The sequence below is a fragment of the Nerophis ophidion genome, linkage group LG11 (genome assembly GCF_033978795.1).
Source record: "Nerophis ophidion isolate RoL-2023_Sa linkage group LG11, RoL_Noph_v1.0, whole genome shotgun sequence".
Taxonomy (NCBI): Eukaryota; Metazoa; Chordata; class Actinopteri; order Syngnathiformes; family Syngnathidae; genus Nerophis; species Nerophis ophidion.
This window is the reverse complement of record NC_084621.1, coordinates 28,618,663-28,645,312: the sequence shown is the minus strand read 5'-3', so window position 1 is coordinate 28,645,312 and position 26,650 is coordinate 28,618,663. Positions and strand designations below refer to the sequence as shown.

The following is a 26,650-nucleotide window of genomic DNA, read 5'->3' as shown; positions in this document are numbered from 1 at the left end:
GCTTTTTCCGCCCATAAAGCTGCCGTTGACTTCCCTGAGACACTGCGCGTCAACACACCCGTGGACACACACCTCCGACTATCAGGTACTGTTAAACTCTCTAAAACACTAGCAACACAATAGAAATATAAGGGATTTCCCAGAATTGTCCTAGTAAATGTGTTTAAAAACATCTGAATCCGTCCCAATGCAATCGCGTTTATTTTTTTTTAAGTGTTTTTTTTTTTTCTAGTCCGTCGCTATCAATATCCTCAAACGCAAATCTTTCATCCTCGCTCAAATTAATGGGGAAATTGTCGTTTTCTCGATCCGAATAGCTCTTTTTGTTGGAGGCTCCAATTAAAATCAATGTGACAACATCGTCTGCGACTTCCGGTAAACGCAGGGCTTTTCTGTTCGCACCAAAAGTTGCTGACTTTATCGTGGATGTTCTCTACTAAATACTTTTAGCAAAAATATGGCAATATCGCGAAATGATCAAGTATGACACATAGAATGGACCTGCTATCCCCGTTTAAATAAGAAGATCTCATTTCAGTAGGCCTTCAAATGACCTGGATGAACCACAAAATCAATAGAAATGAGTAAAATTCCTTTTCAGAGAGTCAAAGTGTATGTTTTAGTAGTTATGTTGTTGTTACAATAGGATATACATTCAATGATAGTTAACGTTAGTTGCTACATTTTCAAGAGGGTGCTTACAAAACTTTTGGAAGTTAAAAAGGGGAAAAGTTTTTTTTTAATTTTGCATAAGATAAAAAAACTTTTTTTTTAAATGCATTTTAAATTGTTAAATGTGGCCTTAGGTGGCTAACAAAGCAGCTACACCATTCCGCCCATAAAGCTCTCTAAAAAAACAGTGCCCCATTTACATGTCATGACCTGAATATTAACCAGGTACTGTTAATATTCAGTCCACGTGCTAAGGCCGAGGAACTACTTTTACCTTCTTTTTTTCAACTTTTTAACTGTCGAACAGTTTGAATGCAGACTTTAAAAAAGAATGTCCAACCTTAATTTTGTTTAAAAAGCAACCCAGAAAATGATTTTTAATATGTATAAGAATTAGGGTTTCTTACAATCACAAAGTGTTTACATTATTATTATTCTTATAAATATTTGGGTCGTTATTTACTTATTATTTGTTGGTGTTACCATCAATTGGTACTAGTATTCATGTGACTACATACAGTTTATTTTACGTATTTACTGTATTTTTTTGCCAAAGTAAATTCGGTAAAAGATTTTGGACAATAGTGGAATAGGACCGGTAAATTAATTATTGTTTTTAATAATAATAATAATAATAATGATGATGATGATGATGATGATGATGATGATGATGATGATGATAAGAAAGCCAGTTATTTGGCTTATAAAATAAGTGGTGGGAGTAAATAAGGTTGACTTCTTCCCACTCCTGTTTGGATATTACCATTATGTATTGTTTTCATTGTGAAATATTTGTTTCTATTACTGAATTGTTGACAACATTATTTCCTTTTTTTATTATATGTTGCTTTGTTTTAAACATGCCCAGAATAAACTACTATTACTACTTTTAATGGCACCGTGATCACAGAGTGCTAACTAGCTTATGCTGCTATGTTGACGTAATGAGCCGGAGAGATGCTGCATCACCTCTGAGCGGGTGAAGTTAATTCTATATTATAAATCATGCCTCTCACCTGGATAATAGAAGGCGGTGGGCAAAAACCGAGAAGTTGGTGAACTTTCCATTTTTACCCGGAGATGGCGAGAAAGACACAAAAAAAAAAAACTTGATGCCAGAACCACATGACAAAGAAGTTGGGAAAGGTGGCAATAAATACTGATAAAGTTGAGGAATGCTCATCAAACACTTATTTGGAACATCCAACAGGTGTGCAGGCTAATTGGGAATAGGCGGGTGCCATGATTGGGTACAAAAACAGCTTCCCAAAAAATGCTCAGTCGTTCACAAGAAAGAATGTAGCGAGGTACACCCCTTTGTCCACAACTGCGTGAGCACATAGTCAAACAGTTTAAGAACAACGATCTCAAAGTGCAATTGCAAGAAATTTAGGAATTTCAACATCTGCGGTCCATAATATCTGGAGAAATCACTCCACGTAAGCGGCATGGCCGGAAACCAACATTGATTGACCGTGACCTTCGATCCCTCAGATGGCATTGTATAAAAAACCAACATCAATCTCTAAAGGATTTCTCCACATGGGCTCAGGAACACTTCAGAAAACCACTGTCACTAAATACAGTTCGTCGCTACATCTGTCAGTGCAAGTTAAAGCTCTACTATGCAAAGCGAAAGCCATTTATCAACAACATCCAGAAACGCCGCCTACTTCTGTGGGCCAGAGATCATCTAAGATGGACTGATGCAAAGTGAAAAAGTGTTCTGTGGTCTGACGAGTCCACATTTCAAATTTTTTGGGGAAATATTCGACATCCTGTCATCCGGACCAAAGGGGAAGCGAACCATCCGGACTGTTATTGACGAAAAGTTCAAAAGCCAGCATCTGTGATGGTATGGTGGTGCATTAGTGCCCAAGGCATGGGTAACTTACCCATCTGTGAAGGCACCATTAATGCTGAAAGGTACATTCAAGTTTTGGGACAAAATATGTTGCCATCTAAGCGCCGTCTCTTTCATGGACGGCCCTGCTTATTTCAACAAGACAATGCCAAGCCACATTAAGCGCGTTACAACAGCGTGGCTTCGTAAAAAAAAGAGTGCGGGTACTTTCCTGGCCCGCCTGCAGTCCAGACCTGTCTCCCATTGAAAATGTGTGGCGCTTTATGAAGGGTAAAATACGACAGCGGAGACCCCGGACTGTTGAACGACTGAACCTCTACATAAAACAGGAATGGGAAAGAATTCCACTTTCAAAGCTTCAAAAATTAGTTTCCTCAGTTCCCAAACGTTTATTGAGTGTTGTTAAAAGAAAAGGTGATGTAACACAGTGGTGAACATGCCCTTTCCAAACTACTTTGGCACGTCTTGCAGCCATGAAATTATAAGTTAATTATTATTTGCAAAAAAAAAAAAAGTTTATGAGTTTGAACATCAAATATCTTATCTTTGTAGTGCGTTCAATTGAATGTGGTTTGAACATTTGCCAATAAATACTTTAACTTGGTTTATAAATAATATAGTTATTTAAATAAAGCATTTTTTTCGCCTCTGTTGACAGCAGTGTTGGCGCTAGGAATTTTCAAAATGGTGTCCCATGGACCCCATCAAGTCATAAAAATGGGGTCCTACTTTTTTGTAAGCATTTTGTGAATTTAGTGAATTATATTTATATAGCGCTTTTTCTCTAGTGACTCAAAGCGCTTTACATAGTGAAACCCAATATCTAAGTTACATTTAAATCAGTGTGGGTGGCACTGGGAGCAGGTGGGTAAAGTGTCTTGCCCAAGGACACAACGGCAGTGACTAGGATGGCGGAAGCGGGGATCGAACCTGGAACCCTGAAATTGCTGGCCCGGCCGCTCTACCAACCGAGCTATACCGCCCCATTTTATCATTTGTTTTGAAAACAAATGATAAATGTATGCATTATCCTGTTATATCTCACGTTCTATGTTGTGTTAATGTGTTATATTTAACGCTTAAATCTCTACATCAACTTCAGATCTATTCCTCATTTCAAAATGTTTTAGCTTTTTCATGTTGTTTTTTTGTTTGTTTGTTATGGCAAACACACATGTAAATGTGTGTATATATTTTCATTGTTTTCCTATATATATATATATATATATATATATATATATATATATATATGCAGTATACATATATATATATATAATTTGTTCATGAATGAGTATATCCGTTCGGCCACCGTGTTCAATGGAGATATCTGATCTACAAAATTTGCAGGCAGCATACCCCGTCCCCTTCGAGCTGTCCTAGATGAACTGAAATGATTTTTTCATTTTGGAACTTGCAAGCGTACTTCTTCTTACTCGTCATCGCCATGTCTCTTTTTCGTTCTTCTGCTTCGTCTCTGTTATGTTTTTGGACACGAATACTTGCCGTGGTTTTGAAGCAATGCATGATGGGAATCCGGACGTTGTGTGTCAGTGTATCATCGTGCCGGCTGGAATAAACACACGCTGAGAGATAGCTTTGTGCCTGCCTACTTTGTGGGTTATAGATAAAGCTATGGATAACGGAGACATATATAATAGTCTCCTTTTCAGGTGAGAGAGGACGCTAAAGGCAGTACCTATAAGGCACGCCCCCAATATTGTTGCCCAGGTGGAAATCGGGACGAATTCGGGAGAATGGTTACCCCGGGAGATTTTCAGGAGGGGCACTGAAATTCGGGAGTCTCCCGGGAAAATCGGGGGGTTGGCAAGTATGCTTGTTGAAGGCTCAAACCAGGACGAGCGCACAAATGACGGCTGGAAATATGACTTCCGGGTGCTAAAAAAAAAGCCTTTGATACCATTAATCATTCAATTCTACTAAATAAGATGGAAAGATATGGAATTAGAGGGCTGGCTGGGGACTGGTTAAAAAGTTATTTAACAGGGAGGGTACAATTTGTGTAGGGCAGCACGGTGGTACAGGGGTTAATGCATGTGCCTCACAATACGAAGGTCCTAAATTCAATCCTAGGCTCGGGATCTTTCTGTGTGGAGTTTGCATGTTCTCCCCGTGACTGTGTGGGTTCCCTCCGGGTACTCCGGCTTCCTCCCACCTCCAAAGACATGCACCTGGGGATAGGTTGATTGGCAACACTAAATTGGCCCTAGTGTGAGAATGTGAGTGTGAATTTTCTCTATCTGTGTTGGCCCTGCGATGAGGTGGCGACTTGTCCAGGGTGTACCCCGCCTTCTTCCCAAATGCAGCTGAGATACACTGTAAAAAAAAAAAAAAAATCTTATTTTTATGGTTAATTTACTACACTCCCGCAACCACCAAACCCCGCCCACCTCAACTGACGCATGGAGGGGGGCGGTGATGTAAGGTGGTGGCGGGGGTGTAGCCCCGAAGAGTAGCGCTGCATGGCATTCTGAGTATTTGTTCTTTTGTGTTTATTTTGTGTTACGGTGAAGATGTTCTTCCGAAATGTGTTTGTCATTCTTGTTTGATGTGGGTTCACAATATGTGGCGCATATTTGTAACAGTGTTACATTTTTTTGTACAGCCACCATCAGTGTGATCTGTATGGCTGTTGATCAAGTACGTCTTGTAGTCAACACTGTATGACCAGCGAATCCTTGCACGACATGCGTGCGTCTCAGTCGGCATGCTGATGGTTTGCTGAATGAGCGAGCACGACGAAAGGTTGTCGAGGAAGTTAAAGGCAGTGCTGTAGCGGCACTACCTTAAAATGCTTGTCCAGTCGATATTGGGACAATCCTTCGCGAAGGTCTCTCGTTAAAATCGGTAGGATCGTCAAGTATGTTGCTTGGTCGGGATAGCCATTCAAAGAAGGTGAATCCACTTTTCACGTAGTTTCAGCATCCAGTGGCCCCCAGTTAAATTGAGTTTGAAACCCCTGATCTTAACAATTCAGAAAAAAATCTGTAAAATAATGGTATTTTTCTGTGGAACTGCCAGCATTGTCACTTCATTAAAGTTGGTTGATCGCATTAATTTGGAAAAACTCTGTAGGATAAAAGTATTTTTCTGCAAAACTGTTTGCATCGTTACCTTATTAAAGGTGCTTGATCTTAATAACTTAGTAAAAATCTGTAAAATTACGATATTTTTCCGCAAAACCTTTCATGAAAATTTCTGTAAATATAATGTTTTTGATTTACAATGTTTTACTTTAATTTTATAGTTTTCGTTTGGCAGCCGTAGCTGCCAGTAGATGACCGTTTTTTTACAGAATTTTTTTTTTCCAGTGTAGGCTCCCGCACCCTCCACGACCCTGAAAGGGACAAGCGGTAGAAAATGGATGGCTGGTACAATTTGTAAAAATGGGTCAGTCGTTATCAGCTTGTGGGGTCCCCCAAGGGTCTGTGCTGGGGCCCAAACTGTTTAATGGTATATTGGTATATTAATGCTATGTTTAATACATCCAAAGCACTGAGATGTATAACTATTTGCAGACGACACAAATATATTCTACAGTAGTGATGACTATAATGAGCTCATAGATACAGTAAACACAGAACTAATCATGGTAAAAAAAATGGATGGACATAAATACATTACCCTTAAATATAAATAAAACTTAGATAGTGATGTTTGGAAATCGCAACATAACGTCTGAACAGAAAATAAGTATTGATGGTACCCAAATTGAAATCGAAAATAAGAATACATGTTTGGGAGTAATAATTAATAGTAAACTATCATGGAAACCTCATGTCAGACACATTAAACTAAAAATCTCCAAAAACCTCTCAATGATAAACAACGGCAAACTATAACTCCATGAAAATGCACTCCGTACTCTATACTGCACCTTGGTACTCCCATACCTTACATACTGTGTTGAAGTAACACAATTAATCCTCTGATCATATTACAGAAAAGAGCAGTTTTTTTTTACAACATACTAATAATCTGTTTGTGCTATCAAAGTTGCTCAAATGTGACAATCTTGATAAATATAACATCAATAATCTTATATAATTATTGCCGCCTAAACAACAATTTTTTTATAAGACGAGTGGAGGCTCATAACTTGAGAGGTTTTGGATAGTTCTCATTGCCGAGACTTCAAACAACGCGTATACAATTTTGTGTGTCTATGGAAAAAACTGGACTTACAACACAAGCAATGCCAAACTATTTGTCAATTTCAACTATTATACAAACATCGGGTCTGGTTTAAATATAGAGATGAGGAGGGTTTTTAAATTGACCTGTTGTTGTACTCAAAGTGTTAACATGCCCTATGTTGTCTATTACCACTGTTGGTATTTTGTCCCTTACCATTTTTGGTATGCTCATTCTTTCTACATTGTTGATACAAATTATTGTTACAGTGTAATAATTATTGTTACCTGTGGTAATGCCATCATCATACAACATTAGTATTATAATCATTAAACAAAGTAACAGTGAAACTTAATGTATAAATCACTGAATGGAGAACTTGGGGGTGAGATTAAATAAATTATCTTTTTCCCACTCCCTTTTGATCATCATGCTTACATGCTGTACATTACCTTTTGGACTACATTAATTTTTATATAAGTATGTGTTGTCTATTTTGTACTTTTTTGTATGTCATTGCCTGAAAGAAATGAATAAATGAAAAAATAAAATGAAATAAAATACGTTAACCCCTAAACAACGTTTATGGGTACGTTTTGATTTTAAATCGTGCATTTCAGACGTAATAAAAGTATATAGGTTGAATTTTACATGAATACAGCGTTCCTATTTGTGAATGTAAAAGTAAATTAATATTGTTCCCCAACTTCCTGATTCTGACGTCATACAAAATAACGCCATAAAATAAAAAATAAAAAAATTATGCAAAACCAATTTTTCATACAAACATCCTGTTGTGTATTTGTAGGCATGCGAAGATATTTATAAAACAATGTACCTTCCTTCATGCTTCCGGGAACCAGCCGTTTGGAATTTTGCCCATTGCTGACGTCAGCGGATATCTCCATATTGCATGAATCCTCCATTGTAGTCTGATGTTGTACTCAATAAGTTCCTCCTTTTTCTCTATCCTCTTGATGTGCGGCACACTGCATGCTCCACTGTTGCCATTTCTAAAACAACTTAGCATATTGTTTGAGCTTATATCTGCCAGTTGACTCACTATGGAAGCGTTAAAAAACAACAACAAAGATGGTGGAGAAAAGACTCATTCAAAGTGGAATCCTGAAAAGACAGTAAAAAAAGCAGCTTGAAGATGGTCTGTAAAACATAATCTATGGAAAATTTTTAACAAAAAAAAACATCATTACATATCATATTGAGCACAAGGAAGTGTTATAAATGTAAAAAAAAAAAAAAAAAGTTTTCTAGTACAGAGGGTCCCGAAGCCCGCTCAAATATTAACATGAATTAGTAGTGTAACTCTTTATTTAATTATATTAAATAATTATATCGGACCTACAGTTTACAACCTTGTCAAATGATGTGAAACCATGTGTTTATTAATTATTATTTAACTATTGCTTACGGTTGGCCTGGGAACGCCACGGGATCCCCTGGGAAGAGCTGGACGAAGTGGCTGGGGAGAGGAAAGTTTGGGCTTCCCTGCTTAGGCTGCTGCCCCCGCGATCTAACCTCGGATAAGCGAAAGAAGATGGATGGATATTACGAACCCCGTTTTCATGTGAGTTGGGAAATTGTGTTAGATGTAAATATAAACGGAATACAAGGATTTGCAAATCCTTTTCAGACCATATTCAACTGAATGCACTACAAAGACAAGATATTTGATATTTAAACTCATAAACATAATTTTTTTTGCAAATAATAATTAACTTAAAATTTCATGGCTGCAACACGTGCCAAAGTAGTCTGGAAAGGGCATGTTCACCACTGCGTTACATCACATTTTCTTTTAACAACACTCAATAAACGTGTGGGAACTGAGGAAACTAATTGTTGAAGCTTTGAAAGTGGAATTCTTTCCAATTCTTGTTTTATGTAGAGCTTCAGTCGTTCAACAGTCCGGGGTCTCCGCTGTCGTATTTTACGCTTCATAATGCGCCACACATTTTCGATGGGAGACAGGTCAGGACTGCAGGCGGGCCAGGAAAGTACCCGCACTCTTTTTTTACGAAGCCACGCTGTTGTAACACGTGCTGAATGTGACTTGGCATTGTGTTGCTGGAATAAGCAGGGGCGTCCATGAAAGAAGACGGAGCTTAGATGGCAGCATATGTTGTTCCAAAACCTGTATATACCTTTCAGCATTAATGGTGCCTTCACAGATGTGTAAGTTACCCATGCCTTGGGCACTAATGCTTGGCTTCTGAACTTTGCATTGATAACAGTCTGAATGGTTCGCTTCCCCTTTGGTCAGGATGCCGCAATGTTGAATAGTTCCAAAAAAAATGTGAAATGTGGACTCATCAGACCTCAGAACACTTTTCCACTTTGCATCAGTCCATCTTAGATGATCTCGGGCCCAGAGAAGCCGGCGGCGTTTCTGGATGTTGTTGATAAATGGCTTTCGCTTTGCATAGTAGTGCTTTAACTTGCACTTACAGATGTAGCGTCAAACTGTATTTAGTGACAGTGGTTTTCTGAAGTGTTCCTGAGCCAATGTGGTGATATCCTTTCCAGATTGATGTCAGTTTTTGATACAGTGCCGTCTGAGGGATCGAAGGTCACGGTCATTCAATGTTGGTTTCCGGCCATGCCGCTTACATGGAGTGATTTCTCCAGATTCTCTGAACCTTTTGATGATATTATGGACCGTAGATGTTGAAATCCCTAAATTTCTTGCAATTGCACTTTGAGATTGTTGTTCTTAAACTGTTTGACTATGTGCTCACGCAGTTGTGGACAAAGGGGTGTACATTGCCCCATCCTTTCTTGTGAAAGACTGAGCATTTTTTGGGAAGCTGTTTTAATACCCAATCATGGCACCCACCTGTTCCCAATTAGCCTGCGCACCTGTGGGATGTTCAAAATAAGTGTTTATTGAGCATTCCTCAACTTTATCAGTATTTATTGCCACAATCCCCAACTTCTTTGTCACATGTTGCTGGCATCAAATTGTAAAGCTAATGATTATTTGCAAAAAAAAAATCATGTTTATCAGTTTGAACATCAAATATGTTGTCTTTGTAGCATATTATATATATATGACAGACCACAGTACGTTCGACTGCAGGACTGTGTGTCTGACAGGCTGGTCAGCAACACTGGGGCTCCGCAGGGTACAGTCCTCTCCCCCTTCCTCTTCACCATTTACACCACCTTCAGAAGTTTTCTGATGACTCTGCGATAGTGGGGTGTATTGAGGATGGTGATGATGACGAATACAGGGCACTGGTGGAGGACTTTGTCACATGGTGTGGAAAGAACCACCTCCAGCTCAATGTGATGAAGACCAAGCAGCTGGTTGTGGACTTGGGAAGGAGGAGGAGTACTCTGGCGACCCCTGTTTCCATCAGGGGGGTCGATGTGGACATGGTTGAGGATTATAAATACCTCGGAGTACAAATGGACAACAAGCTGAATGGGTCAAAACACGCTGAGGCCCTCTACAAGAAGGGACAGAGCCGCCTCTACTTCCTCAGGAGGCAAGGAACCTTCAACGTCTGTACAAAGATGTTGAAGATGTTCTACGAATCGGTGGTGGCGAGGGCTTTATTGTACGCCGTGGCTTGCCGGGGCAGCGGGCTGAGAGTGAGGGACGCAAACGGACTGGACAAGTTGGTAGAGAAGGCCAGTAACATGGTGGGAGTGGAGCTGGACTCTCTGGCGGTGGTGTCAGAGAGGAGAAGTCTTGCAAAACGCCTAGCCATTATGGACAACACTTCCCACCCACTCGGACCTTGCGGAGAGAATGAGCACGTTCAGTGGAAGGTTCAGACTCCCAAAATGTAACACGGAACGACACAGGAGGTCCTTCATACTGACAGCCATCAGACTGTATAATGCATATGTTCCTTGACTGCACTTAAATGTAGAATATATGTAGAGTATATTTATATTATTCATATATTATATATTATATATATAATATATGTCTTATATTATTTATTATTATTATTGTTTATTGTGAGCGAACTGTGATCCCCCAGGGATCAATAAAGTACTTTCTATTCTATTCATATTCAACTGATATGGGTTGAAAATGATTTGCACATCATTGTATTCCGTTTATATTTACATCTAACACAATTTCCCAACACATATGGAAACGGGGTTTGTACATTTAACTTACGTATTTTGTGTAATTATAACAATAATACATGATTTACAAGACAAAACCCAGTAACTCAATTTTGGTCAAAACTGAGCTGATGATAATTTTGGAGTTCATAGGTGATATGCTTTACATTAGTGTATGCGATATTGTAATTTGTTCCATAAGTAAGCTGTTACGCTCATGGCAGGACCTAGCAACTACCACATAACCACATAATTCACAACAGAAGTGAAGTGAATTATATTTATATAGCGCTTTTCTCTAGTGACTCAAAGCACTTTTACATAGTGACACCCAATATCTAAGTTACATTTAAACCAGTGTGGGTGGCACTGGGAGCAGGGGGTAAAGTGTCTTGCCCAAGGACACAACAGCAGTGACTAGGATGGCGGAAGCGGGAATCGAACCTGCAACCCTCAGGTTGCTGGCATGGCCACTCTACCAACCGAGCTATACTGCCCAAACAGAAAAACCTAGTATCTCAAGGGACCAATCGGAGCTTCTTTGTCAGTCGCCTTATTGTCTTTAACGAGACATTTGCACGAATGGGGGCCGACGGTCAACCTGATTATGTGATATTATGGCACGAGGGGATATTTGGAAGATTGCCCCAGGACGTTGCAAGCACCTTCATTAAATGTATTGTTCTTGATTCTTCCCCTTGCATACTCTTTTGGGCAGATAACTGTGGAGGTCAAAATAAAAACTGGACGCTGTACACGGCTCTTGCCCAATGTGCAAACGCAGAATGGGGCCCACCCGAGATTGTGATAAAATATCTGGAGAAAGGGCACACGTTCATGAGAGCAGATTCAATCCATGGCTCAATCGGTAAGAAAATGAAAGCTCAAGAAAACATCTATACGTTTGCTGACTTTGTAGATCTTTGTAAGACAGCATCAAGATAGATTGGTTTTCCTTTGTTTTCTCGAAGTGAGTTACTAGGTTTTGCCTTTGGACGGGAGAGTAGTGCTAAATGATGGGTGTCAAACTCTGGCCCGTGGGCCAAATTTGGCCCGCCGTGTGATTTAATTTGGCCCTTGAGGTAATATCAAATTAACATTAGAGCTGGCCCGCCGGTATTATACAGGGGCGGTGCCGCTGTAACAACCATTTGCCAACCCTCCCGAATTTCACTGCCCCTCCTGTAAATACCCGGGGAAACAATTCTTCCGAATTTCTCCCGATTTCCACTCGGACAACAATATTGGGGGCGTGCCTCGAAGGCCCTGCTTTTAGCGTCCTCTACAACCTGTCGTCATGTCCGCTTTTACAATGTGCCGGCCCAGCCACATAATATCTGCGGCTTTAACACACACGAATGAATGCAACACATACTTGGTCAACAGCCATACAGGTCACACTGGGAGTGGCCGTGTAAACGACTTTAACACTGTTACAAATATGCGCCACACTGTGAAGCCACACCGAACAAGAATAACAAACACATTTCGGGAGAACATCTGCACCGTAACACACGTAATACCCAGAACACGTTGCAGCACTAACTCTTCCGGGATGCTATAATATACACCCCTGCTACCACCAACCCCCCTCCCTCCAATTTATATTTAAATTTTATTATATATGCCATACGTTGTGGTGAAGAAGGAGCTGAGCCGGAAGGCAAAGCTCTCAATTTACCGGTCGATCTACGTTCCCATCCTCACCTATGGTCATGAGCTTTGGGTCATGACCGAAAGGATAAGATCACGGGTACAAGCGGCCGAAATAAGTTTCCTCCACCGTGTGGCGGGGCTCTTCCTTAGAGATAGGGTGAGAAGCTCTGCCATCCGGGAGGAACTCAAAGTAAAGCCGCTGCTTTACTTTGAATTGATTAACGTGGACCCCGACTTAAACAAGTTGAAAAACTTATTCGGGTGTTACCATTTAGTGGTCAATTGTACGGAATATGTACTGTACTGTGCAAACTACTAATAAAAGTATCAATCAATCAATCAATGCTCCTCCACATCGAGAGGAGCCAGATGAGGTGGTTCGGGCATCTGGTCAGGATGCCACCCGAACGCCTCCCTAGGGAGGTGTTTAGGGCACGTCCAACCGGTAGGAGGCCACGGGAAGATCCAGGACACGTTGGGAAGACCATGTCTCCCGGCTGGCCTGGGAACGCCTAGGGATCCCCCGGGAAGAGCTAGACAAAGTGGCTGGGGAGAGGGAAGTCTGGGTTTCCCTGCTTAGGCTGTCGCCCCCGCGACCCGACCTCGGATAAGCGGAAGAAGATGGATGGATGGATGGATATATATGCCATTGATATTCTTAAATCATTATTGATAGCTTGATTGGAAACACTACATTTGCCCTAGTGTGCATGTTGTCTCTCTATTTGTGTTGGTCCTGTGATGAGGTTGCGACTTGTCCAGGGTGTACGCTGCCTTCCGCCCGAATGCAGCTGAGATAGGCTGCAGCGACCCTAGAAGGGACAAGCGGTAGAAAAATGGATGGCTCGATGGATAATTTGAAACTCGACTTTGCATGTCACTATAAAGTTATATAAGCCTTGCTTGTTCAATATTCAATGCAAAACTTTTTTGGATCCCTCTTAAAAGGTTAATTTGTTCAACCTTGGCCTGCGGCTTTGTTCCATTTTAAATTTTGGCCCACTCTGTATTTGAGTTTGACACCCCTGTACTAAGTAGTGTCGTCGGGTGAGTAGAGGAGCAGTTGAGCTAACTTACGTCAAATCATATGTCCACAAACTCATAAGTTAGCGGACATGACAACTGGTGCTCTTCGTGACGGACACGCTGCTTTCAACAACCCGCTGGAGGACGTCGACATCCTGGAGGAGGAGGATGAGGAGGAGGAGTCGGAGTTGGGGACACTTTTCCTCAGGAGGCCCGGCGGAAGGCGACGTCAGGCGGCCAAGCGAGCAGAGGGGGAGAGCAGCCGCGCTCTGGTGCTCCGGGTAAAAAACGGCAAGTAGTCCCTTTTTATATTTCCAAACGATTTCGCCTTGGAATTTTATTTTTTAGCCGCTTGAAGAGCATCGGACGAGGCGTCACCGAGCACCACTCGCCCACTTTTGCTTATTTTGTTAATACTTTGCTGGCAGGTGCAGGTGCGGGATGGCGCCATCACGTGACCAGCAGGTGCCCCTCAGTCATGGCGGGGTGAGTGTGCTTCGCTATCACTTCACAGCCTAAAGCCGCTTGTTATTAATGGCCGGGTGAAAGCTGCGTTCATTTACGCATTTGTCGCCGAAACAGGACTAATTGATTGTCTTTTTTTGTTCGCAGAAGAGTCCTGTTAGAAGTAGGAGCTGTGAGAGTCCAACAAAGGACAGAAAGAGAAAGTTGATTAAGTCCGACCTCGCGGTAGACACTGAAGGTAATTTCACGACTGTCAAACCTCAAGGAGAATCCAATAGTTTAAAAAAAAAAATGTGGATGTTTTTTATTTTTTTATTATTATTTTGTGTCTTATCCAGCTTCTCAGGCAAATCATATTATTGATGGAGATGCCCATATCGGCTGTACACATTTCAGTTTATTTCGAACATGCATACAATAGAAATGGGGATACTTGAAGGTATGCCAAGGGGTACATGAGATTTTTTTTTAAATATTCTAAAAATAGCAACAATTAAAAAATCCTTCATAAATATATTTATTGAATAATATTTCAACAAAATATGAATGTAAGTTCATAAACTGTGAAAAAAAATACAATAATGCAATATTCAGGGTTGACAGCTAGATTTCTTGTGGACATGTTCCATAAATATTGATGTTAAAGATTTATTTTTTTGTGAAGAAATGTTTAGAATTAAGTTCATGAATCCAGATGGATCTCTATTACAATCCCCAAAGAGGGCACTTTAAGTTGATGATTACTTCTATGTGTATAAATCTTAATTTATAATGGATTCACTTGTTTATTTTTCAACAAGTTTTTAGTTATTTTTATATATTTTTTTTCCAAATAGTTCAAGAAAGACCACTACAAATAAGCAATATTTTGCACTGTTATACAATTTAATGATTCAGAAACTGATGACATAGTGCTGTATTTTACATCTTTACCTCTTTTTTTTCATCAAAAATGCTTTGTTCTGATTAAGGGGTACTTGACTTAAAAAAAATGTTCACAGGGGGTACATCACTGAAAAAAAGTTGAGAACCACTGATGTAATGCATCACACAATTCCAATTTACTTTACAAAAGAGAAGTGTGGGTTACTTTTCTTGTTGCCTTGTTTGTATTTGAGTTTATTAAATTGATTTATTTTATCATTTGGTGCAACCAGGCCAGAGCAGGAGGAGACAGAAAGAGGGGAAAAAAAGGAAGACAGAGGGGAAGTTGTGGGGATAAGACAACAACAACAGCAATATAACAACATCAGCAAATAGGATATATACAAATATAATGGTAAAAGTGATAGCAAAGCAGCAGTTAGTGAAATAAAAAATACAGAAATTACAGTGAACATTATAACACTACAAATGGAGCAATGCAAATGCCAATAGAAATAGCACTATTGATAATGAATAATAACAATAAATACCTCCTATTATCAACAATGCAATAGCTTAACCCAGGGGTAGGAAACTTATGGCTCTAGAGCCAGATGCGGCTCTTTTGATGACTGCATCTGGCTCTCAGATAAATCTTAGCTTACATTGCTTAACACGATAAGTAATTAATAATTCCACTGGTAATCAGTGTTAAAAATAATGTTCAATTTATAAAACATTCTCATGCATTTTAATCCAATTATCCGTTTTCTATCACACCTGTTCAAGATATCGAATTAATGGTAAGAAGTATTACATTTATTATTGGTTAACTTTTAGAATAACAATGGTATTAAAAAGAAAAAGAGACTTATTATACTCTAAAAATGTTGGTCTTACTTGAAAATAATATCATTTAGTTGTATTCAGTGTTAAAAAATATTATATGGCTCTCACGGAAATACATTTTGAAATATTTGGTTTTCATGGCTCTCTCAGCCAGAAAGGTTCCCGACCCCTGGCTTAACCTATTGTTACTATAACAATCTACAAGGTTAATATAGTCTGCTTCTCTTTCTTCCCCTCCATTTATCTGCTTTGTTCTGTATTTCAAGTTATCATTACATTTACGAATGCAGCTGAGATAGGCTCCAGCACCCACCGCGACCCCAAAAGGGACAAGCAGTGGAAAAATGGATGGATGGATATGTATTTTTGTGGATGTTAACTACAGCATCTCCGTGCATCACGGCGAGCTCTGTGATCATGCACCAAGTCACATGTACAAATATGCCACACAGTCCAGGTCCAATTTAGGTACTTTGGAGAGCAGGACCTTGACTTGTGTTCCACCAAGTCTCGTAAGGAAAGCATATGCTAGCTCCACACCGGTGGGTATTCTAAAAAACATTCAACTTTCAAGCACGCAAAAACTATATTTCAGCCTTAAATCAATGCTCTGCTTGTCATTTTTGAAAAATCCATTTCTTGTTTAGTTTCTTTTGTATGCCATCTTAACATGAGAGTATTGTGTTTTGTTAACTTTTTATTTTGTGCATTATGGCGAGCTTTGTGATGATGTTTCAAGTCAGATGTACAAATATGTATTTATTTATTTGAAGTAGGACAATTCATATTCGTCAACATAGAGCAACAATGTCAATATGCCGGAGTTAGCACAATATCTAATTTTCATCCGTTGTCCCAAGGCAGGTTAATACAGTAAACATTCAACAGGTCATGATACAAAAGAATACATTAATCACAAGACATTACATGTTAAAAGCATACCATAAACACAGACCATGGACAAAATATAAAACAAAAAATATCAAGTGATAAATCTAACTGTGTGTGCATGTGTGATTATTTTTCAACCACTGCTTCAGTGCAGTTTAAAATGTTAATTAGGTGTTGCAGTTTCTGACATGAGCTGGCAGCCTGATCCAGGACTGTATTCCTCTGATAGACCCCTACATTCTACACAATATAGGTCTAAAATGTTTTGACTTTCAGTCAAGACCTTTTTTTTTAACATTGATTAGAACTATATCTTTGTTTCACCAAGACTAGTAAGGAAAATTTGGCTAGCTTCACACCTGTGGATATTCTTAAAAACAGCATATGCAGTGCATACTGAAGGTCTGGGTTAGTTTTTGCCTCATCCCTAACTTAAAGCGCCAGTTAAGAGTTCACTACTGACCCGGTAAATCAGAAAGAGATGATACGGTATTATCTGCTCACAGATGCTACCTGGTGGTTGCTTAAGCACACTGCGGGCCTGTCCTGGATAGTCCCACTCCTTAATGCTTTGGTCACATAACAAAAAGCCTTCCTACTATATGGTCTTTCATCCATATACAAACTCAATTTCAACCAAGGGTAGAATTTCCATACTTGTAAAAAAAAAATATTGTTTGGTTTCTTTTGCCATCCATCCATCCATTTTTCTACCCTTTGGGGTCGCGGGGGGCGCTGGTGCCTATCTCAGCTACAATCGGGCGGAAGGCGCCATACACCCTGGACAAGTCGCCACTTCATCACAGGGCCAACACAGATAGACAGACAACATTCACACTTACATTCACACACTAGGGCCAATTTAGTGTTGCCAATCAACCTATCCCCAGGTGCATATCTTTTGGAAGTGGGAGGAAGGCGGAGTACCCGTAGGGAACCCACGCATTCATGGGGAGGACATGCAAACTCCACACAGAAAGATCCCGAGCCCGGGATTGAGCCCTGACTACTCAGAACCTTCGTATTGTGAGGCAGACGCACAAACCCCTCTGCCACCGTGAAGCCCAGTTTCTTTTGCATGATGCAATATTACTTTTTAGCTGTTCAAAAAAAATAAAATTAAAAAAATGAATAGCGGATTCACATTTTTTCAAATTTTTCCACTGTTTGCATCGTGCCGTTTTGTTTTTAAATAGCAAAAATGTTGCCTTCCCGGTAAGCTTGTCAGCCTTCCTGGTAAGGTTTATTCAGGTGTACTGGAGAGGAGGCTTCGCCGGATAGTCGAACCTCGGATTCAGGAGGAACAGTGTGGTTTTCGTCCTGGTCGTGGAACTGTGGACCAGCTCTATACTCTCGGCAGGGTTCTTGAGGGTGCGTGGGAGTTTGCCCAACCAGTCTACATGTGCTTTGTGGACTTGGAGAAGGCATTCGACCGTGTCTCTCGGGAAGTCCTGTGGGGAGTGCTCAGAGAGTATGGGGTACCGGACTGTCTTATTGTGGCGGTCCGCTCCCTGTATGATCAGTGTCAGAGCTTGGTCCGCATTGCTGGCAGTAAGTCGAACACGTTTCCAGTGAGGGTTGGACTCCGCCAAGGCTGTCCTTTGTCACCGATTCTGTTCATAACTTTTATGGACAGAATTTCTAGGCGCAGCCAAGGCGTTGAGGGGATCCAGTTTGATGGCCACGGGATTAGGTCTCTGCTTTTTGCAGATGATGTAGTCCTGATGGCTTCATCTGGCCGGGATCTTCAGCTCTCACTAGATCGGTTCGCAGCCGAGTGTGAAGCGACCGGAATGAGAATCAGCACCTCCAAGTCCGAGTCCATGGTTCTCGCCCGGAAAAGGGTGGAGTGCCATCTCCGGGTTGTGGAGGAGACCCTGCCCCAAGTGGAGGAGTTCAAGTACCTAGGAGTCTTGTTCACGAGTGGGGGAAGAGTGGATCGTGAGATCGACAGGCGGATCGGTGCGGCGTCTTCAGTAATGCGGACGTTGTATCGATCCGTTGTGGTGAAGAAGGAGCTGAGCCGGAAGGCAAAGCTCTCAATTTACCGGTCGATCTACGTTCCCATCCTCACCTATGGTCATGAGCTTTGGGTCATGACCGAAAGGATAAGATCACGGGTACAAGCGGCCGAAATGAGTGTCCTCCGCCGGGTGGCGGGGCTCTCCCTTAGAGATAGGGTGAGAAGCTCTGCCATCCGGGAGGACCTCAACATAAAGCCGCTGCTCCTCCACATCGAGAGGAGCCAGATGAGGTGGTTCGGCCATCTGGTCAGGATGCCACCCGAACGCTTCCCTAGGGAGGTGTTTAGGGCACGTCCAGCTGGTAGGAGGCCACGGGGAAGACCCAGGACACGTTGGGAAGACTATGTCTCCCGGCTGGCCTGGGAACGCCTCGGGATCCCCCGGGAAGAGCTAGACGAAGTGGCTGGGGAGAGGGAAGTCTGGGCTTCCCTGCTTAGGCTGCTGCCCCCGTGACCCGACCTCGGATAAGCGGAAGATGATGGATGGATGGATGGATGGAAATTTTGCCTTACTGTCAGTGTATTTTTAAAACAAAATGTTGCAGCTGGAGCTAAAACCTCTAATTCAGCGATTCTCAAACTGTGGTGCGCCAAAGAATCGCTTAATTAAAAATTCAAACACAGTGTCACTGTTCAAACTGTGTGTAATGTTACGCTGGCCAAAATATTAGATATACTTGTTAAATAAAACATCTGCCTTGTTTTTAATGAGTATTTAGGCCTACCACGCTACTGTATTGTAATATTGATCATTAAGTGAAAAATCTTTTAATAGGTGGTACTTGGTGACAAAATTTTAAAACCACTGCTCTGAATCCAACATTATACAATCTAAAATTTGAACAAAATCCGTCTCTCGAGTCATGCCGAATTTAAAACCTTAATCTGCTCTTGGCATATCTCTGCGCGCATTTTCCTTTTTTAGGTGATGTTTTGTTACAATTGAGAGTAAGACTGTGTTTCATTCTTTTTACATCTAATCATTAACAGTTGTTGACTTCTTTTTACACTTGTATGGCAGTTCAGAAAGTGAAAATACATTGCAGACATATAAACAGTAAAGAAGGGCGCCATGGGTGGCCACAGTTTGACCCTGCAACGGAATATATTTTCATTATAACTTTTTGAAATCGAAACACATTGTTTCGACCAGTGCCCTGGAACAGCTTGTGTTGGGGCTTACAGTCTTGTCCGCATTTGGACCTGACCCAAAAATATGACACTGCTTTGGTTCTCTTCTTCAGAGCTCATCCAGGACCTGATTGGCCTGCAAGAGACATGGCTGGCAGAAGGTGAGTGTCTCACATGGGTCAGAGTACAAATGGCCGTGTGGCAGTGGTGGTACAGTAGTAGTAGCAGTTAGGGGGGTGGGCTTTTTAAGACCGGCGTTCCATGCTTGACATGGCAGTCCAATTAAAAGGCGGCGTGGAAGAGGCACCTGGTGTGTGGTGCATACATTAGAGGCTGACAGCGAGAGCAAGGGGCTCTTGAGGGAGACCGAGGAGGTTCTAGCTGGGAGTGTCATCACAAATTATCAGCGCAACACTCTCCGCCGCTCACTGTCTCCTCGGCTTTTGGCGGGAGCTAACGTGCCGCACACCACCCAGGGTTCTCTCTCTCTCTCTCTCTCTCTCTCTCTCTCTCTCTCTTTTACTCCTCTGCTTCCTCCTCTCCATCATCTACAGCTTCACCACCACCTTGTCGTCTTCAATTTCGCCTCCTTGCCTGCACAAAAAGAATGGATCTATCATCTTTTTCCTGACAGACTCACTTACCTCGCCTACTTTCCTGCATAAAAAGAAAACCAAACTTTTTTTTTTTTTTTGGTGCCTGAAAGTTTTCTTATCTTTCTCCGTGCTTTTTAAATGTTTTTCCTCCCATGGCAAGACAGGCTCACTGTGCTCTAACAGATCCGGGATGCTTCAGGATTTAAGTGCCGGTGTCCTCTTTCCTCCATGTCTGCAGCACCCAACTTTTGGTTAGTGGACAATGTTCTTTTTCTTCTTTTTACTCGCTATTTTGTCTTCATTTGCTCTTTTTTTTTTTGTGTGTGGTTTTTTTTTAAGTGCATGTGTTTTGAATTGAACCGCCGACTTCACTAAGATGTACTTTCGATACTATCTAGTATTTAAGCTGCATTCAAACTGAAACCAGAAATGATAAAATGTGAAAATATGTAATTTTGAAAAATGTTAAAAGATTGCTCACAAAATACTGAAACATTTTTTTTTTTTTTCAAGATTTACTGGTAGATTTTTAATAACAAGGTGCGGTTTGCTCCAATAATTAAATTGTTGAATTTTTTTTTTTATCACAACTGAACTGTTAAAATTTATTTAGTACACAAACATCTTCCTGACTGAGGATTTTCGCAGTCAGATTTCTAATATTGTATGTGGTGACTAAAAAATTTAACTTAAAAAAAACTAACAGAACAGGGGAGCCTACTCAAAGACATGTCCGCTCAGGTAGTGGAGCGATCGCTCTTATTCTAAAGTTGTACTGTCAAGTGCGCCATAAATTTTAAACAACTCCAATGTGTCAGTTCTCTTTGTTAAAAAAAGAAATAAAATGAAGAAGACATCTAAAAAGAGAACGAAAAAAGGATTTTAATATTTCAGCATTCAGAGAGGCTCAAAACGATGGTTCAGAAGCCGTCATGGATCACCGTCACGACCGCATTCACTTCTTAACACACCACTTCCTCCCTGTCCTGTTCAGACCAGGTAAGATTTATTAGTTCAGGTAATTGGGGGGAAAAGAAGAGGAATGACGAGAATGAATTTCCGAGTAGAGTTGAGGGAACTTTGTCAGCTGTCATGCACCTCCTACACACACACACACACAGACACACACACCACTCTGTTCGCTCCAATTCACCTTGCACCCCCACCCTAACTTATCCTCATTCAAGTTCTTTCTCTTTGACACTTGTTAGCGATTAGTGTTTACGGCAAAACAAAGCACTTTTCATACAACTAATCAACAACAAAATGTCAACTTTGGTCACCTTACCTGTTTTTTCCCCAATTAATCAAATAATTAATCAGGTTGTATGAATGACGGCAACGTTCCAATCCTGCATTTCTCCACGGGTTATTTTTTTTTTCTTTGCCAGGACCAACTGTTCCATTCACAGACTGAAGCCGGTGACTCATTTGTGTTCCACTTCCTCTTGTTTCTGTTTTTTTTCCATTTAATTCTTGACACCCTGTGTCCATTTCTCACCCAGATCCTCACATTAGTGTGTGTGAGTGTATGTGTGTGTGTGTGTGGGGGTTTGAAGCCGCTGCTGAGCTCCAACATGTTTCTTGTAAACATGCTTGAATATTCATGTGACATTTTTAATGTTTAGAAGTGTAAAGTCTGTTTACAGACACCTTTTGAAATCTGAAACTTGTGTTGTTCCCTTAATTTCTACCCCTTCTGCATTTTTGGAAATGTATGTTTGTCTCTAGATAAATTGATACGTCCAATAGTTTAAAGGGTGTATTCCTAAAATACACTATTTAACTGACCCTGTACATTTGCTGTAAAAGCTGGAAAATGTTTGATATCGCAGTTAAAGTGGCTATAAAAGCCACCTGGCAATTCTTCAAAATCTTTTGTATTAAATTGGATTCATGTTTTTTTTTTAATTGTATTTTTTATTACTAGTGTATTTTTAAGTGTTTTTTACCACTAACTTGCACATTAATTATTATTTATGATTACATTTTCACTTTTTGTCTATATGGGTTACATTTTTCTAACAATTTTTCCTTACATTTTTAATCACAAATATTTGTATTTAATGATATTACTTTTTTATTCATATTTTTTTATTACTAGTGTATTTTTAAAGTGTAGTTTAACACCAAATAATTTTTTTGTTAGTATGATTTACCGGTATATTTTTAACTTTTTGGCTGTATGGGTTACTTTTTTTTTTTTCCCTTACATTTTAAAAAGTATATGTATTTAGCTGCCGTTGGTTGAACCGTAATTACAAGATAATTGTGATCACTTTATGTCACAATTGCTGAAGTGAATTGTGCTGTCGGTCACATGACATGTTGCTGCAGCGCTAAGAGACATCAGCTGTTGATTGGTTACTCTCAATTCACACCCAATCTATTTGTTGAAAGGAAAACTGTCAAAACAAAATTGAAAAAAATAATTATTTTTTCAAATGAAAGGCAAAGTAGTCATGTTGAGACGCGCTCGCGGTGTCGCAACGATAATGAGGCTGTGCCTTGCCGCGCGTATAAAAATAGATGTGCTAATGGACGCTTTTAAAGCGCCTCTTCTCTGACCCGTCGGAGTTTGGCCGGATTGTAGGTCGAACATTTTGGGTGAGGTTTGGAAGACGAGAGCCAAGGCGGCAGGTGTACAGGTGGATCCATCGGTAGGGAGGAAGCCAATTAGATGTTGCTAACGATGGGAGGCTGACTGCTGGCAGACGCCGACAGGAAGTGGGATTACCAGCTACAGGGTCACCGAAACATGTCCAATGAAAAGAATGTATATCCTGACTGTATTTTTACCCCAATAACAAAGACACGTCTTTTGCATTGAAACTTTCAATTTGAATATCAAAAACCTTGTTTTACTCAGGTCACTTCTTTAGGTACACAATATAATATGATCCAATACAAGTGTCTTCTCTTCATACTTAATAATGCTCTTTTTGCCAGTATTTATTTCACTTGTGTATTGCAGTGATGTACAATTTGTGTACTGTCACACTAAAGAAGAGGTTTTGTGTGTCTCTCATATTTAGAGGGTCAAAATATTAGAAAGAGCTATTGTACACCAATGCAAACTATAACCACGGTAATAAACATGGTTAAATGATAAAACGGGGCATTGTTATGTTTGTAAAGACATAACTTTTCATTTAGCTATTGGTCTATTAGGTCAGTGGTTCTCAACCTTTTTTCAGTGATGTACCCCCTGTGAACATTTTTTTTTATTCAAGTACCCCTTAATCAGAGCAAAGCATTTTTGGTTGAAAAAAAAAGAGATAAAGAAGTAAAATACAGCACTATGTCATCAGTTTCTGAATTAAATTGTATAACAGTGCAAAATATTGCTCATTTGTAGTGGTCTTTCTTGAACTATTTTGAAAAAAATATATAAAATTAAAAACTTGTTGAAAATTAAACAAGTGATTTCATTATAAAATAAGGATTTCTACACATAGAAGTAATCATCAACTTAAAGTGCCCTCTTTGGGGATTGTAATAGAGATCCATCTAGAGTCATGAACTTAAAAACCGTTCTTCACAAAAAAAAAAATCTTTAACATCACTATTTATGGAACATGTCCACAAAAAATCTAGCTGTCAACACTGAATATTGCATTGTTGCATTTCTTTTCTCAGTTTATAAACTTACATTCATATTTTGTTGAAGTATTATTCAATAAATTTATTTATAAAGGATTTTTGAATTGTTGCTAGTTTTAGAATATTTTTTGAAATCTCACGTACCCCTTGGCATACCTTCAAGTACCCCCAGGGGTATGCGTACCCCCATTTGAGAACCACTGTATTAAGTTGTCCTATTTGTACCAACAAGGAGTTTTTTCTACATAGTTTCCCTAAATAAATACATTTTTAAACATGTAATTGAGTCATGCTAAATTTATTCAGAGATAATTATGCGACACAAAAACGGTTAATACATTTTTGCGTCTGTATCGAAATACTCCTTAATTATTTTTTCACACTCGTGTAGAGAAGCCGTTTTTGGGCCCTCCAACATGGGAGAGGTTGTGTGTTCTAGTAGAAGAAGGTCTTGGTAACATCTCGTCCGTCTCCTTTGTGTTTGCAGCGCAGGTTCCCGACAATGACGAGCAGTTTGTCCCAGACTTCCAGACTGAAAATTGTGAGTAACCACCGTCCGTGTATGTATGTGTGTGTGTGTCTCTTTCACACTGTGGAGTGTGTTCTTATTTGCATAGGCAGAAATATTGTTTTTAGAGGATATTTTTAACATTAGGAGGGCCAGGCTGAGTGTCATGTGATTTAGAAGGGACAAAGGGGGTGGGTTGTTTTGAATTTTTCTCCAGAATAGAAATGTTCTCATCTTGCGAGACCCCCCTCGACCTTTTCCTCAGTGCTCTTTGTGCGCACCTTCCAAGTGTGGCTGCATTTTCTACATCAGGACTTTGTAAATCCAATCTTTTGGCCCCTCGTCATCGTTAGTGGATGTTTTACACAATGAAAGCACAACAAGGAAAAACAAGCAACGTTTCTAAGAATACTCTGGAAGAAAATTGTAGTTGACACCAGCCCTGCGCTTTCCCAGCCAGCGTTTACCTGGTTGGCCAGAAATGGAGGGAGGCGAGCTCCCAGCGGGCCTGCTGAAACTAAACATACCCCACCAAAACGCCCAACGCTTTTTCTCGATGTACTCGACCCGCCCCTTTAACCCGCAAGGAAAGTCGGACATCGGCGTAAGAGATTTGAGACATCACATTTACGTTCAAGCAGATTCCTTTTTGCGCTTCAAAAAACACAGAGGGTGGTCTTTGCTTTACTTCTATTTTTTTTCCCTCCTGCAACTTAAAATGACACATCAAGAAGTTCACACTGATTATACTTCATCCTTTTCAAAACTGCTTTTAACATTGATGACCACTGCCTTTTAAAGGCTTCAGTTTGATGTTTATTTTTAATACCAAGGAGATTAACATGGCTGCCCTGATTGATTGATTGACGGAGAAAGCGCCAATAAAAGCATATTAAAGCCATCAGACTTCATTTAGATCAGAGGTGGAGAACCATTCACCAGCGCATTTGATCCAGCTCACCATACTATTCTGAAGAGAAATAGTAGGCAAAGTACAGCCTTAAAATAAGATCTTATGATTTTTTTTTCACAAAATATTTGATTTACAATTTTTTCCGATTTTTGTTCCCCCACATCTTAAAAAAAATAATTTAAAGCAAGTTCCGTTTTATTTAATCAAAAACCAGCAGTTTGAAAGGAGACAAACATTGCCACAATTTACAGGGATACATCTAATGAACATATACTGCATCTTACTCTTGGCAAATTGATAATGATTATTAAGTTCCTGTTTTTAGAATAAATATACATTTTACTTTGTATAAAGTAATTGTCAAAACCTAAAATAAGAGCCTGCTCTGGTAGGCAAATCCTGTCTTGAATAATATGCTTCTATAAACAAAGTGCAAACCTAAATTTTCTGTTTTGAATTAATTACTACTGTAAACAAAAATGTAGCATTGTATGCAAATAAATCATATACTTGAACTTTGAGAGGGCTGTATAGCCTCAGTAAGAAGATACAAACAGGCTTTTTCACTTCTTGGTCACCACATCTTTAGCGAGGTGCTGAGCGACCACTTCAGTTATCGTCCTCAATTGTGCTCCTTTCTTTTGGTACCTTAAAGGGGAACTGCACTTTTTTTTGGAATTTTGCCTATCATTCACAATCACTATAAAAGACATGACGATGTATGTTGGTTGTTTTTTGCATTCTAAATATTAAATAAATGCGAGTAAAATTCTACTTACAAGGAGCCAAGTGGAGCGGGGCAATTCCGCATACAAAGCCCTTAAAAAGCACCCAAACATCTCCATAAAGGTTTTATATGTATGTATGTATATATGGAATATAGTAATGGGCACATTTATAATAACATTTATTATTAACATATTTTATACATTTTAAACATATGCAGCGCATTAATTTCTTATTACTCACTCCAGACTTCATAAGAGCCAACAAACATAATAAAACATCACATACTGTTCAAGGTTTGTTGTCATTTGGATGCCCACAGCTGGGATGTTTATATATTCCCATTTAGGCGAAGAATGACTCATAATCTTCACGAAGAAACGGGGCGGGGGGAACGAGTGTCTTTCCGTGTCGTCCTCGCCTATTTCGGGTCCGAAATGGCTGTCAAAGTGTCCCAACTTGTCGGAATACCAACTCCGACATTTCATGTCTTGGTGAGATACATGTTTTATGATCAAGAATAAACTTACAGGGAGATTGGCAACACTAAATTGGCCCTAGTGTGAGAATGTGAGTGTGGAGGTTGTCTGTCTATCTGTGTTGGCCC

The 26,650-nt window shown here is 40.0% G+C and overlaps 1 protein-coding gene and 1 long non-coding RNA gene across 8 annotated transcripts in view; one reads left to right on the top strand and one right to left on the bottom strand.

The window, feature by feature from the left end:
• Nucleotides 1-14,000, bottom strand: part of LOC133561884 (uncharacterized) — a 54,294-nt gene extending 40,294 nt beyond the window's left edge. Inside the window, exon 1 of the long non-coding RNA XR_009808790.1 lies at nt 13,526-14,000. This is a non-coding gene — a long non-coding RNA (uncharacterized LOC133561884). The remainder of the gene's footprint in view (nt 1-13,525) is intronic.
• Nucleotides 13,834-26,650, top strand: part of etv1 (ETS variant transcription factor 1) — an 80,574-nt gene continuing 67,757 nt past the window's right edge. For 2 of the 7 annotated variants that reach the window (XM_061915513.1, XM_061915512.1), the window contains exons 1-5: nt 13,835-13,960; nt 14,087-14,177; nt 19,811-19,858; nt 20,458-20,544; nt 24,384-24,437. In XM_061915513.1, coding sequence (XP_061771497.1) covers nt 13,916-13,960; nt 14,087-14,177; nt 19,811-19,858; nt 20,458-20,544; nt 24,384-24,437 — 325 coding nt within the window. In that variant the 5' untranslated portion in view covers nt 13,835-13,915. The other 5 variants (XM_061915518.1, XM_061915517.1, XM_061915514.1 and 2 more) reach the window with 5 other exon arrangements.